At 41.5% G+C, this 15,291-nt stretch overlaps 1 protein-coding gene across 1 annotated transcript; it reads left to right on the top strand.

Moving 5' to 3' along the window:
* The first annotated feature begins 5,032 nt into the window (after positions 1 to 5,032).
* Positions 5,033 to 5,635, top strand: LOC143592356 (uncharacterized). The gene has a single exon (XM_077072293.1). It carries the CDS (start codon positions 5,033 to 5,035, stop codon positions 5,633 to 5,635), a length of 603 nt encoding a protein of 200 aa, XP_076928408.1.
* Positions 5,636 to 15,291: the final 9,656 nt, after the last annotated feature.

Raw genomic sequence — 15,291 nt, 5'->3', positions numbered from 1 at the left:
TGGATATGATTTATCAGCAGCAACAGCGGATTTTAGAGACCATTCTGGCACAGCGGGAGGAGACGCGGGCCCACCTGGCCCGCCATGATGACTACTTTCGATTATTGTTTGTTTCTTCACAGGTACCGCTCCCACAGTCGTTGATCATTGCGGTCGACCTGCCAGTGGAGCCCAGGACGAGGCAGATGATGATCCGCCAGCACAGTAGCTTTTTGGTTACCCTTTTTCACTTTATTTTGTTTTTATTAGTATCATGGTCTGTATTATATTATATTATATTTTGGGGAATCATGTTTGGGTAATATCTTTTGATTGCTGCTGTGTTTGATTTTACTTTTATATTTTGTTGTAATCGAACTTTGTGGGTTTTGTTCACTATAAACCCTCACGAGACCCCACTCGTCCTCCCTGGCTACCGGGGGGTTTACAGGGCTTGTTGCATACGCTAAATGCAATCGTGATTCTAACGAAAGTGAGTTAGGTCTTTTAACGTTTTTAAGTGATTTAACAGAATTTATTATGAAAGGAATTAATTTGGCTCGGTAATTGTTTTAATAAAATTAACAATTATTCATTTTCGAAACTCTTAAAAGACCTATGTCTTACACTTTTGAGAAGCTTGCTTCTGCACGTCTCGAGATTTTGCAGGTTCGATTGTCAGTATGGTAATTGGATGAGACGAGAGTATACGAGTGTTACGAGAGTTCACGAGCCGACTGGTCCTTCTCCAGTCACGTTCATATCAGGTGATTTCAGTTTCATAATTTATTTTGTTTTTATTGCTTTAAACGTTAAAAGTGTAATTGTATAATTGTTAAGTATACAATTAAGTTGCTTAATAGTCAAAAAGTCAATTTCAACCCCGTCCCTCAAATGTTCATTAATCGTTCTATCATCTTTAACTTTGAGGACAATGTTAAGTATTCTTACATTGAGGACAATGTAAACCTCAAGTGTGGGGATGGGGGAAATTTGAAAATTTTTAGCCCGATAGTACCTCGGATAGTGTTCAGAAACCAAAGTTATTAACTGTTAATTATTGCCATTAATGCCAAGTCATAGGTTTCTGATCATGTTTGGTTTTTCAGCGTCTCATTAGTCTTACTGACAAATGTTTTTATAACGAGAAATTGAAAATGGGGTTATTTACGCGGGAATAACGAGTCATGGGGACAGGTACACATGTTTATATCGTCAACCCTATTCCTCCGGTACGTGTGTGAGTTGACCCAAATATATATAATACACATATAATATATAGTACACACATGTCATTTGAGTGCTTTCACTGATATTCATGGCTTACGGGATCACAGTTGGCAAAATGCAAAAGTGATAGAGGCAATTAGGTTAAGCCTCGTCTGGATGAGTGCGAGTGTGGATAATGGGGGGTTGGGGCCTTATTACTACACACATGAGGTGAGGTTAATGTGAGGGGCGGGGGGTTGGGTCCCTTAGAAAACATTTCTTGGCCTTATTTTTGCATTTGTTTAACCCCGACATTATGTTACGAGACGATCCGGCTTACTAGGTTTATTTGTAACTGTAATTGTATTTGTTTTTGTTTCGTATTTGTATTTAACTCATTGTTAAGCATCACGTTATTATACTTAAAAAAATTGAGAAAAAGACAAAAAGATGTCTGTTTATATTCAGTTATGTATTCTGTAGTTCGTTGAAGTTCGTTTAGTAAAAATAAAAATAAAATTGTGAAATCAGTACTGTAGTTTGCTTATTTAGATGTTCAGTATGTTGATAGTTTGCTTATTTAGATGTATATAATCAGTCAGTTAGTTGTACAGTTGTTTCATTTATGTAGATGTTTTGTATAAGCCGGGTCGGATCGTTTTAGCTACTTAAATATTTCCCTTCCATACCCTTACACCTGGCCCCGTCAAAACCCTTTTAAAGACCTCTTGATTTTCATTTATGCCAAATCAGCTTAGTAGATTAATATGTACTTATGAGTGATATCGAGAGTTGAGCGATACTGGCACATCTTTTGCTAGTCCAGATATTAAACCGAGAGGAGAGATGTTATATTACAGTGGTATGAGCATGTGTGCCTTAACCGGAAACAAAGTACACCTGTCTGTGCGGCTCTATACTTTTTATTATAGCATTTAACCGTATTTGTGAGATGTCAATCTAAAAACAGTGTCAGTCTGGAAAACTGGGTATGACCATAAACCTTACTAGTATTAATGTCGATAATCTACATACCTATGAAGGAGGTCGATGTTTGTTTAGAGTTTCGCTTGAGGGCAAGCAAAAGATAAGTGTGGGGATGTGATGGTCGGTTAATTTGTATGTGTTTTAGTTCGTTTATTATTTAGTTTTAACTGTTTATTCTAGAACTATCGATACTTCATACATGTTTAATTGGATTTCAGGTCATAGGAGTTAAAGTACTCAGTATGGACCTGTTGTGACACGGAATGAAGACCCGGGATGTCCAGCACGCAAAACGAGAAATAAAAAGAAGATTGCTGTAACAGGGTCCCATCGCGGTACGTGATGGGCCTGCTGAAGCACCCATCGCGTACCTCGATGGGAGTTAAAAATATGTTGACTTTTGGGTCAATCGCGGTACGCGATCGACCCTCAGAATACCCGTCGCTTACCGCGACGGGTGTGCAGCCCTAACTTCATTTTTGATGACCAAGAGGCGATTCCAGCAGTTCCTATAGGCGATTTCCACTATCCTAGCTCGTGTCAAGATCCTACATATGATTCCTATCATTCGTATCGAAGATTCAATGACATCTAGGCTCGGCTAATCTCCTAGAGTCGCACCCGGGATGTATAGTTTGTAACTCTTTACAATTTTTCTCATGTGATTAAGAATACTTATGTTTTGATTATTGAATATTGATATATGATTATTGATGTTTAGTATTTCTGTGTGTTCGGTCGGTTTAGGTTTACGTTGGTCTGAACGATCTGTTACCAGTTGCTAGATAATTAGTCATATAACTGTTTGGTTAGATTGAATACGATAAAACGTGCAATTACCCTTAACTAAGTCGCACAGGCAAGGACTGTTTGATAACCAGTGTTGTGTGTAAAGTAATTGTTGGCGTCTAAGGTTTTGTCTGGTTGATCAGTTTTCAGTTAATCGTTGATAATCAATCTGTTAGGTTGCATGAGATACTGTTTGGTTGCTTACTTGAATTCTCGGGTGCGATTTGCTTTGTTAATTGTTTACAACTCGCTTGTTCGTTCGTTGCTTAGTTCTTTTAATTCAAACTATTGCTTGTGCGATCATCACTAAAACTAGTTACTTCATAATTATAAATCTGTTACACGAATTGCATTGACCACATACTCCTAGTGATAAGATACCCTACTTGCTCTATCTATTTAGAATAATTAGGTTTTTGATTGACTCAAACGACGGTCATCAGCATACAGGTGAGTAAGATGAGGCAGCTCGCTTGAGGGGGACACGAGACATCGAGTAAGAGCCTAGCATCGGAAGACTCAAGACGTGTTACGCTTAATTATTTAGTTTTGAAAGACAAGTTGTTTATTTAAGACAAGTTTTGAATTGTTATGACATGCTTTATGAAAGTTTTAATATTCCGCGTATGTTTCTATTAACTTTGATGATTGGAACTATGTTGATGAGCAAATCTAATGCCCAAATGTGAGGCACCGGTAACGGGGCCTTACACCCGTCTACAACTCACGGAGCAGTAGGAGTCCCAACTCGTACTGGCGTGGCAATTATTCATGTCAATCGACACTTTTTGGCAGCTGAAAGCTCAAAACCTAGCTAAGTTCCAAAACAAACTCTGAGGACAGAGCCGGAAAAATGGATATTGAACAAAAAATTTCCAGATAAAACAATTGTGATTGGATCTATCATCTCAGAAATTGTGAGAACCTTTTTGAAACAGTTATTGGTCAAAAATATGGATATCTTTGCCTGGCAACCCGCGGACATGACAGGTGTCCCGGTGGAATATTGCAGAACATAAGTTAAGGGTAAACCTGATGTTTACACCGATTGTCCAGAAAAGGTGGAAGATGGGTCCAGAACAAACGAAAGTTATGAATGACCAAGTACAAGATTGCTTCGCGCTGGAATTATTCGAGAGATCAAATACCAAACATGGGTGGCTAATCCGGTCATTGTTCCAAAGAGTAACGGAACATGGCGGATGTGCATAGACTTTAAAGACTTGAACAAAGCTTGCCCGAAGGATTGTTACCCATTACCTGAAATTGATCTCAAAGTGGATGTTGTGGCCCCGTTTAAATTTAAATGCTTTCTTGATGCCTACAAATTAGGCTATCATCAAATCCGCATGGCGGCGGGTGATGAAGATAAAAACAAAATTTTGTACTGACCAAGGCACTTTTTGTTACAAAATGATGCCTTTCGGACTGAAGAACGCGGGTGCCATATACCAGCGGTTGATGGATCAAGCATTCAAGAACCAGATTGGTCAAAACCTACTACATGGACGACTTGGTAATAAAAAGCATTGAGGAAGACCAAATGTTGAGAGACATCGAAGAAACATTTGAAACCTTAAGAAGCATCAACATGAAGTTGAATCCAGCAAAGTGTTCCTTTGGGATGGAGGAAGGAAAATTCCTTGCCATGATTGTTACAGGCACAGGCTTCAAGGCCAATCCTGATAAAATCTAGGCCATAGCCTACATGCCTTCTCCTTATTCTCTCAAAGAGGTTCAGACACTCAACGGAAAATTTGTTGCACTAAATCAATTTTGAGCAAATCATGCAGCCAAATCCTACCCGTTCGTTTCAACATTGAGAAACTGCCTCAATAAGGCACAGTTCAAATGGACCACAGAAGCTGAACAAGCATTCCTAGAGGTCAAGAAATGCCTAATGGATTTACCTACTCTAACAGAACCTTATGCTAGAGAACCTTTGACGTCATACCTGTCGGCATCAGATTTTGCCATTGGAGCCGTACTACTGACGGACAAAAAAAATGTGCAAACGCCAATTTATTACGTCAGTAGAACGTTGTCAGATCCAGAGACCAGTTACTGAATGCTTGAAAAGCTAGTCCTGGCATTGGTCTATGCTGCCCGGCGTCTCCGCAGGTATTTTCAAGGTCATCCCATCAACGTACTGACTAGGTACAAACTCAAGAGTGTACTAAGTAAGCCAGAATTGTCTGGACGATTGGAAAAGTGGGCCATCGAGCTGGGTGAACATGTGATCGAATATAAACCCAGACCAGCAATCAAGGGGCAAGTGTTAGCGAACTTTGTCATTGAAGTCCCGCAATACAAAGAAAAAGAATGTTTAGTGGAACAACAACCCCAAACACCTCCAGAACAAGGGAAAATCTGGTCATTGTTTATGGACGGTGCTTCAAGCAGCGAAGGATATGGTGCAGGCCTAAGGCTAGTTAACCCTGAAGGTCACGAGTTTACTTACGCTATCAAGTTAGACTTCAAAAGTACTAAAAATGAAGCAGAGTATGAAGCCTTCCTGGAAGGTCTAAGAATTGCTAAGAAGCTTTGGGTGAAACACCTAGAGGCAAGGGTAGATTCCATGTTGATTGTAGGACAGATAAATGGAACGAACGAAGCAAAGAACGACATGATGGATGCATATTTTTCACACGCGAAATATTTGATCCTTTAATTCTCTTCATGCAAAGTTATCCATATAAAGCGAAGCGAGAACAAATCGGTGGATGCCCTTAGTAAATTGGCTTCAACTAATTTCGAGAACTTTGCTAAGGACAATCGCGTTGAAGTCCTGGATCGTCCAGCTGTCCTGCAGAATCAGGTTTTGGTAATTCAAACGGGCGTTGAGTCTTGGATGACACCGATCAAAGCCTATTTATCATTTGGAGCCCTCCCGGAAAATAAAGCCGCGGCACAGAAGATAAAACACAAGCCTTGAATTACCAGATGAATGATGATGTTTTATACCGTCAATCCTTCTTGGGCCCACTTTTACATCATGGGACCCTTCCCGGAAGCCCCTGGACGGTTCAAGTTTCTAATTGTGGCCATTGATTACTTCACTAAATGGGTGGAGGCCAAACCCGTTGCAACCATTACGGCATAGAGCGTTAAGAAATTCCTTTGGGAATTCATTATTTGCCGGGTTGGTCTTCCGCAAGGGTTGGTAAGTGACAATGGGATCCAGTTTGCGGATAGCGGATTACAAGAATGGCTGAAAGAACTTCAAGTCATTCAAAATTTCACATCTGTAGCCCACCCGCAAGCAAACGGTCAGGTCGAAAGGACTAACCGAACAATCAAAGAAGGGATCAAAGCAAGACTTGGAATTAAACGAACAGGCTGGGTTGAAGAACTGCCCCATGTACTTTGGGCCTTCCGCACCCAAAAGAATTCCAGTAATTCTGAGACACCTTTCAGTTTAACCTACGGCACTGAAGCCATGCTCCCAGCAGAAATCGGGATTCTATCCGCAAGAGTTTTAATATCGATGATAACGATCATGAACTCCGGATGAATCTAAATCTCCTTAATGAGAGAAGGGAATTGGCATCGATCCGAGAGCATAATTATAAACGCCAATTGCAGAAATATTATAACTAGCGGGTCCAAAAGTGTACATTTGATGCGGAAGACTTTGTCTTCCGCAATAATGAAGCTTCTGGTCAAGAACCTCTGGGCAAGTTGGCCCCAACTTAGGAAGGCCCTTACAAAGTAAAATAAGTTTTATCAAAGGGTGCTTACAAGTTAGAGAGGTTGGACGTGACTGAGGTCCTTAGAACTTGGAATGTGACATAGTTGAAGAAATGCTACATTTAACATGTTGCCTACTTTTCATTTGGCTTATGCCTTTTTTATGAAAAATACTATTACCCCACATTCTAGTTTTGTTTAACATATATACTCTAGTCCGCATACCAAATGGGACTCTTGCGCCCATACAACAGAAGTAACGCAATCCTTTATTGACAACACAAGAAGATCATATAAACACTTATATTACGAAGCATAAGACAAAGTGTACCGGACAACACAAACTTCTTATTATTTATCAAAAGGGATTACAAAAAGATGATAATTATAGAGAAGAAAAATCTATATCTATGTTGCCGCGTCTTCACCTTCCGCGTTTTCACCTTCCGCATCATCTTGATTTTCTTCATCTTCCTCGTCAGTACCTAGAAGAGCTTTTAATTGGTCTATGCCGTCTTCTTCATCTGCAAGCTCAGTTATTTGCTCCTCAATGAAAACTTTAAGTTATCAAAAGTTTTCTTTTTCTCAATATGTATCGCTGCGGTGTCTTGGCCGTACAAGACAAATTCCTCCAGAAGCTTGCTTTCTTCAGCAAATTTATAGCCTTCCTGGAAACCAGTCTGACGGACGACTCGAGAGGATGCGTTAAAAAGTACGGCAAGGCAGTCCCCAAGCTCATCGCCTTCCCAAACGTGGGCAATAACCAGTTAGAACAAACAAGCATGAATAATTGTTGATCGTCTAGTTATTTACATTAAACAAGAGAAATACCTTGGGAACTCCTTCCTCCAATAGCCATTTCTTGTTCGCCTAGGCCCGGAAAAGCACCATCTTGTGCCCAGCACATTCCAAGGCTTGCTCTCGGATCTTGGTAGCAAGGGTGGCAAGGCGTTCGCCTTTGGCTGCTGATTCAGCCTTCAGAGTTTTTTCACGCTCATCCAGTTGCTGCTGGAGAGCAATTTTGGCTTCCGCAGCAGCAGATCGAAGAGCCTTTTCTGCTTCTAGTGCCGCCTTGACTTCCGCCAATTGACGTTCAACATAATTGGCAGCCAGGCGGTTGTCTTGGGCCTCTTTCTTTGCCTCAGCAGCTTCCTTTTCCTCCTGGACTGTCTTGGCCTCCAGCTCATCCCATGTCTCATTCATACCCAACCAGTCTCGGCATATCTCATGGCTGGAGGAGGCAGCATTCGCCAAGCAGCAAGAATAAGAGTTTAGTAACTCTTGGCGAGTGCGCTTGCGTTGACGCTACCTCTCCACGGGAGAAAGGCTCTCCTGCAAGTATTCTAAACACACGTCCGCGTCGCCAAGCGTAGAATTTTGGTGTAAGGTCCAACACGGACGATGTACTTCAGCCTCCTCCTCACGATGGGGCGTGGATGCGTGAGGCCCATAGGCAAAGGCACTAACCACCCTGATCTCTAAAATGATGAACGACATTGAAGGGTGATGAGACGGGGGGTCTTCTGAGTTACCGTCTTCCTTCCCCTTAAGGGGAGAGGTATCCGAAATGACAATCGGATCCTGGGCGATATTGAGTGGCGATGATGGTGGAGTTGGAGGAGGAGTTGATCCCCTTTGACCAGTAGGGTCCTCAACAGACTTCTTCAAAGCCTCTGTAAAACGATACTTTTTTCATCATACAAATACACCTTATATGGTAAGACGTAGCAAGCAAAGAGAATAATATTACCCGAAGAGACTTCTTTGGGAGCAACCTGTCGAAGGCGAGCTTCCAGCGTTCTGTTTCTTGGCCGGGGCAACCTTTGTTGCTTGCCCTTTGCGTTTTCCAGCAACCTTGGAAGCACCCACGTCAGCAATGGTATGCTCACCATCGACGATGACATCATCACCTTCACCACCCGCCTCCTTGCTGGTGGTAGGATTCTGATCCTCCTTGAGGGTTAGACCTACGGTTGAGGATAAGGTATTAGTAGCATCAACCGATAACTCTCTTTCACAGAGTGATGACTCCTCACTAGAGGAAAGGAGTACTATCACTCCACTGAAGGTAGCAGCAGTAATTGGTCGAGGTTGAAGAATACCCTCACCTTTCAAATAAAATTCCTCACCTTTCGCATACATCGTCGCGGAAACTATGGGTTCCTGGAGAAGTGTGGCGGGGAATAATAGATTGTGACGGGTACGCTCAAGTATGGGCTCGTCCTTTGGGTCGATAGGACGACGCACCATGAGACCCTCCTCGCGGTCCAGAAGCGTACTAAAGACGGAGCCCTCACCTGTATACGAAAAAATAGAAGTCATAATACAAGTAGAATTTTAGAAAAGAAATACTAATCTTACTCTTGTTGGGCTTCTCAAAGTATGGTTCCAAATTCGGAAAGGACCACCGACGGCTCATCCTCGCACTCACCATCGCGCCCTCATGAATCGCGCGCATGGGAGTCGGTATACTGGTTAGCATCGTAAACCAGGGAGAGTTCACCTGGGTGGTGGCAGCAACTGTGGGCATCCCGTCATCCGATTTGCGATGGGTCATGGCAAAAGGGACGATGACTTCTCGGATCCAGAAAAATTTGGGTTTCCAGCCATAGAGGCTGCGGATCCACTCAGTGCCAATAACCGCCTTCCCGGTCGTGGCCCAAATGTACCATTCGTTTCGGCAGGTCATCTTGTAAAAAACTGCGAACATACCAACGGTAGGTTCAAGATCCCGAACTTGACAACAGAATTCAAAGTATCGAATCCTCAACATCCCAAAAGGATGGATCTTTGACAGATGAACCCCGTATGTTGTCTAGATCGATTGAACGAACTTCGTTACAGGGAACAGGTTCCCTGAGGTAAAGTGTTCCGTATATACGGCCATCTTATTGGCCAACGGATTAGTAGCAATCGACCCAGCCACCGGCAATTCAGGCTCCCACTTCGGGGCCAAGCCGTAAACATTTACAACGTCGTTAAAATATTTCTCCTTGAGGTTAAAGACAACCTCATGAATAGCAGGAGCGTTCTTCTTATCGCCAGCCATCTGAACAGAGGAACTATGTTAACGATTTGTTATAAACTTGGATCTAAAAATTGGAAGATCGAAGTGGGAAATCTCAAATCTGCTATTGAGACGAAAAAGAAGAGAAATCAGTGGAAGATAAGAATGAATGAAAGTGGATATGGCCTATTTATACGCATTGTAGTTAAAGAGACTGATCGGATGCCAGTGGAGAGAGAAAAACCGATCCAATTAGAGACTGACACGTCAGGTGGGAAAGATGAAAAAGCAAAAGCAGACTGTCAAAGGGCGTCATAACACGTCCTATCAGTTGTGGTGCGACGTTTCTCATTCCGCCACGTCATTACTTCCGTACCACTTGCAGAAATTCAAAATCGGATAACACAAAAAAATCCTATGAAGATAATATCTAAGAATTTCATAAGATTCAAAGAAAGTCAAAAAGATTTCATCCCATTGATTATTAAATAATTACAAAATATGAAAAGAAATTACAAGGCCTAAATTATTCTAAGGGTCTTGAGCGAAGACGTCTTCCGGAGGAGTGGGCAGAGTGTCTTCCGGTCCTCTCTCCAGGTACTCTTTCAATTGGTCCACACGGATGTGCTAAAAGTAGTTATAATATTATTAACTAAAACTGTGCTAATTTAGACACTAAGTAATAATTCTAGACTCTTAACTTAACTAAAACTACTAACCGGCAAGTGAACCGGTCGACTCTAGTACAGCTAAGTAAGTCCGGATATTGAACCCACGAGACTCTTTAAATTACGTAACTAGCTAAATTAGACTCTACTAAATGACGCGACTATTTATTTTATATATTAAGGGGGGGGGGTTTATTATAATACTATTAATTAAACTAATATTAAAATCTAATTAATAAAAAAACAAATAAAAACGAAAAGAATATTTTTATGAATTTAAATCAGATGACGATGAAAAACCACCTAAGCTGGAATCCCCAAAGTTTCAGTTATCAATTAATTGGAAAATGCTTGTTATGGAACCGTGTTATGGAACCGGGATCATAAAATAGTCACTTAAAAGAAAACCCGAACAGGACCCCTGACCCTTCTCAAGAAGACACCTATGGATTTCTATTAAGTTCTTTAAAACACCAGCTTTAATGTTAGACTTCCTTATGGTTATCTAATTAATTATGATATAGTACCTTTATAGTGAAATCCTACCTTACAGCGCGGAAATCAAAGATAATTTGACAAACTTAAATGACTCGCTAAACAATATTAATTAATCAAATATAGACGGACTCCTTATTAAGAACTAAATCTAGCAATCTCAATCAACAAAGATCTAGCAATAACCTATCACCTTACAGCTTTCTAGGTTAGCCGCACACTTTTATTTGTTTGACTAATAATACTATTCCTATGATTTTATTGCGAATCAACCACAAACTAGTCAAGAACACACAGTAAATGACCTAGCAAAATCCTATTATATAACAGAGAATCACCAAGGATAATGTGGAATAATAAAATTAGAACAACCAAAACCAAGTACACATGCGCATCAATCAAATAAACCAAACAATTTACTGAATCATAAAACCATAATGAAAAGAAAATTCCAAATAAAATAAAACTTCAAACAATGGTTCATCACAAGCCTAAGCAGTCTAATAAGTTTAGCCTAACATCTTAAATTCAAAGAAATCAAAATAATTAAGTTTAACAACCAAGCTCATAATTAAAATAATAAATTCAAACCAAACTATGATGATGTTTGGTTGAGTAGGTTTTGAACCCAAACGATCTCTACTCGAAACAAATACTTTTTCTCCTTGCGGCTGACCAAACCCTCTGTTGATCTATTCTTCTTCGTGCGTAGGGTTTTTTCTTCAAATCAGTCGACCCCCTTTATTTACTAACTGTGAACCGACTTAGAATATTGTTCAATGGGCTCAAAATGAATTATGGGCCCCCATAATATATTTAAATTCAAGGACTTACTGAACCGTGGCATCTCATACCTTTGTATTAAAAACATAAAAATAATTAATATGTATCACTGATGCATCCAACGTTAATGTGGTCAAAATCCACATGACTTTCTAATTGTAAACACAAGTTATTCTTTATATATTATATTTTAATAACTATGACATTTTATTCCTAACGAAATTTAAAAATCTTAACAAATAAGACTTGTTTAAAATATCAAACACGAGTCTCAAGTTTAATAAAAATATCTCATTTTAGCTTAATGTCTCATGAAACGCTTAAAATATAAATATGAACCACTTTAGTAATATTCAATAAAAGCCTAGCTCAAAATACTTAAAATTGTAGGAAATATTTATAATATTTATATATAATTTGGCCTATATCACACACCATCGCTTGTCGCAGCAAATTCCGGAAGCATGTCTTGCAAAGTAAATGATAGGTTATCATAATCATTGATCCGCATATCATATTCCTGAGTAATGTCAAGCCCATGAAGCGGATGATCCTCAAAAGTACGGCCGGTTTGGGCATGCTCCATCCCTTCATTAAATCCAATTACGCGGCCGGATTGAGAGGAAACCTTGAGCAAAAAGGCAAAACTATCCGTCAGTTAAGGCCCCTCCTTGATATATAACCTGCCACAACAAGACAAAACCTATCAAGCGAATGACAAACAAAAATGACATAACAGCGGGACAGTGAGGGAACATACCGCAGTAAGACCTTGGCCTAGCAACCACCGTCGATCTCTTTCGGCTCGTTCCGCTCGTTCCTGGAGTTCATGGAACCCGTCAGCTATCTTTTGTTTATCATTAAGATACTCAGCTGCACGGGCTTCCGCTTCATCACGAGCCTGCAGAAGAGAGTCATAGGCAGCTTACATTTCAGCAGCATTGTTATCTTTGAGATCAGCCCGCTGCTTCTGCAATTTCAATTCCGCCTCAAGCTCTTGGATCTTGGCACCTTGGCGGGTAACTTGGCTTTCTAAAGCTGAATTGGCCTCAAGTGCCTTAGCCAAGTTCTCCTTTTTTCGTTGGGCATCACCGCGAGCGGCCTCAAGGAGAGAATTCTGCTTCTCACAGGCTTCCTTCCATTGCCGTGTGGCAGCCATATGCCTATCTTTCTCATTCCTGAGAGCGATTTCGGCATCAGATAACTTCCATTTAGCTGTGCTGGCTGTCACACGACATTCATCAGCCTCCTTTTTGGCCTTCTCAGCGGAGCGAGTCATCTCGCCCAGCTTCCCGCCCATTTTACGTCATTCATGTAAAATTTCCTGGCCACAAGCCAAAGTATTGGCTAACGACGAGGAATAATCCATATGGATGTCATGGCGAGAACGTCCACGTTAATGGATTCATTCCACAGGCGGTACACAATGGTTAATAAACGTCGCACATATGTCCGGGTCGGTGAAATGAGACCCATTCATGATATTCCAGTGAGGAATAAACATGTTATTATCTTCCCCTGGATTCAGCTCCCCATATTAATCTGAACTTGTAGCTTGGGACCTACAGGAGTAGAAGAAAATGGATGCGGGACGTCACAACCTACCACTTCTTCAACATTTTGGAGGGGACGTTGAAATTGAGAACCCTCTCCTTCACTCATGAAAAAAGGTGAAGATGAGAAGGAGAAATGTGGAGATTGAGACGAGAATTCCGGCACTTTAAATGCCTCTTTCTCCACATTCCCTTCCCTTTCTTAGGAACCAGAAGCGTTTCCAACCCCAAACAGATAATCCAGAGGATCCTCAGCCTTCGGTGGAGGAACTGGATCCTCTTGGTTCTTCTCAAGCAGAGGAGTTGGTGGCCTATCTTCCTTCTCTGGAGGAGGGGACGGTAGTTTGTCACTCTCGGGTGTTGGAGATGGTAATTTACCTGTGATAACATTTCCACCAACACCTGTAGGTGGATCTGCATAAACAAATTATACATAAGCATTAGTAAAAAACTAAAAAATTCGGGGAAAGGTATTTTTGCAACATATCAGCTAGCCCCTTCATGCGCTCCGCGAGGCTGATTTTCAGCTATTTTGGACGTTGTGTCCTCTGCTTCTTCGTCACTGGCCCTCCCTCAGTGGCAGCTGCGTGACTCACACCCGTGTCACTTGCCCGCGAGGACCAATAATCCCTCTTCCGCTCTAAATCTGCCAGTAAATGCGAGACGGGTGAGATTTCATACAAATCATCCAGAACTTCTGTTTCTTGGGAGGATGATTCGTCACTCGAGGAAAGAATGACGATCACCCCATCAGAAGTAAGAACATTGAGCAGATGAGGGTTAAGGATATACGCACCTGAAAGGTGAATGGCTTCCGAAGCCATCGGCTCAGCACATATCCTCGTGGGAAAAAAGGAAGAGCTTCTTGGTCCTCTCAAGGACAGGCATCTCTTTAGCGTCACGAATACGCTTTCTCGCACACCCTTTATTCTCAAAGAGGGCACAGCATCGGCCCCTCACCTGAAAACCGCATAAAGAAGTTAATTAGAAAGTCTTATAAAGATTTTGAGAAGGAAAAACGGAATACAACTCACGTTCGTTCAAGACCATAAAGACAGGCTCCCAAGTCTGGATATGGCCACAGGTGGCTCATACCCGCCTATACAAGGGCCTCCTCTTGTAAAGCCCGCATGGGAGACTACTCCAACACTAAGGCACGAGATAAATCCCGGCCCTCGTGAGCAGCCGTAACAACGTTTGGTAAGGCCTCGTTGCCGGACGACGAACTATAACGTCCGGAACAACGTCCTCGGATATCCAGAAGAATTTGTTACGCCAATCTTTGGAACCTCCCTCATATATAGTACCAATAACTCTCCCGGATATTGGATTGCACTTGAACCACCCGCCACGATTGGCCATTTGATAAAACACGGGGAATCGGTCGATTCGTGGCAACATCCCTTTGGCCGTACACAGAAATTCGAAGTGTCAAATCTGCATAACGGTCAGAGGATGTAACTGGGATAATTAACTTCATAGGCGGTCAAGATCTTCATGAAAAACTTGGTTAATGGAAGCCGAAAGTTTCCACAAGTAAAGTAGTCAGCATACATGGCCATCTTACCTATCAGAGGTAGACTGGCAACAGATCTGGCAGCAGGAAACTCGGGTTCCCACTCCGGTGGAATGCCGTATAGATGAAGCAACTCTTCGTATTCAGCTTGGTTCCATCCAATTTCTACTTCGCCGATATTCGGAATCAATGATTGATTAGCCATCAGTCCAATAAAAACGGAAAACAACGAGCAATTTTGAAAGTAATTGACCGGTTAATCAATGGATTACGAAAAATCAAAAGACGAAAGAAGGAAATCAAAGGTGATAAAACTTCGAAATGAAGACCGCCTCCACTATTTATACCCATCACAATTAATACGATAGGATATGAACAGTGGAGAGAGAAAATCATCATCCACTCGGGAGACGCCACGTCATGCAGGATATTTGAAAAAGAGAAAAAGGCGTACAGTCGGGTACAGTGACAACCGACACAAACGTCCCATCACCTACCCACACACCTGCGAGTGGTCAACTAGTCCTTTTTTACGATTATCCACAAGTCCCAACAGAAGATATTTCTGAATTGCAAAATTCAAAAACCCCAAAATGTCTCAAGTCCAAAAGTTCA

This window comes from Bidens hawaiensis, unplaced genomic scaffold (genome assembly GCF_021521415.1).
Source record: "Bidens hawaiensis isolate Kalapana, Puna unplaced genomic scaffold, B.hawaiensis_p1.1 tig00040708_1, whole genome shotgun sequence".
NCBI classification, from domain to species: domain Eukaryota; kingdom Viridiplantae; phylum Streptophyta; class Magnoliopsida; order Asterales; family Asteraceae; genus Bidens; species Bidens hawaiensis.
Note: the sequence above shows the minus strand (reverse complement) of the source record. Positions and strands in the feature narration are given on the sequence as shown.

Bases quoted from the DNA above. Each gene is read 5' to 3' on its own strand.
- LOC143592356 (XM_077072293.1), top strand. From the start codon at position 5,033: ATGCTTGAAAAGCTAGTCCTGGCATTGGTCTATGCTGCCCGGCGTCTC.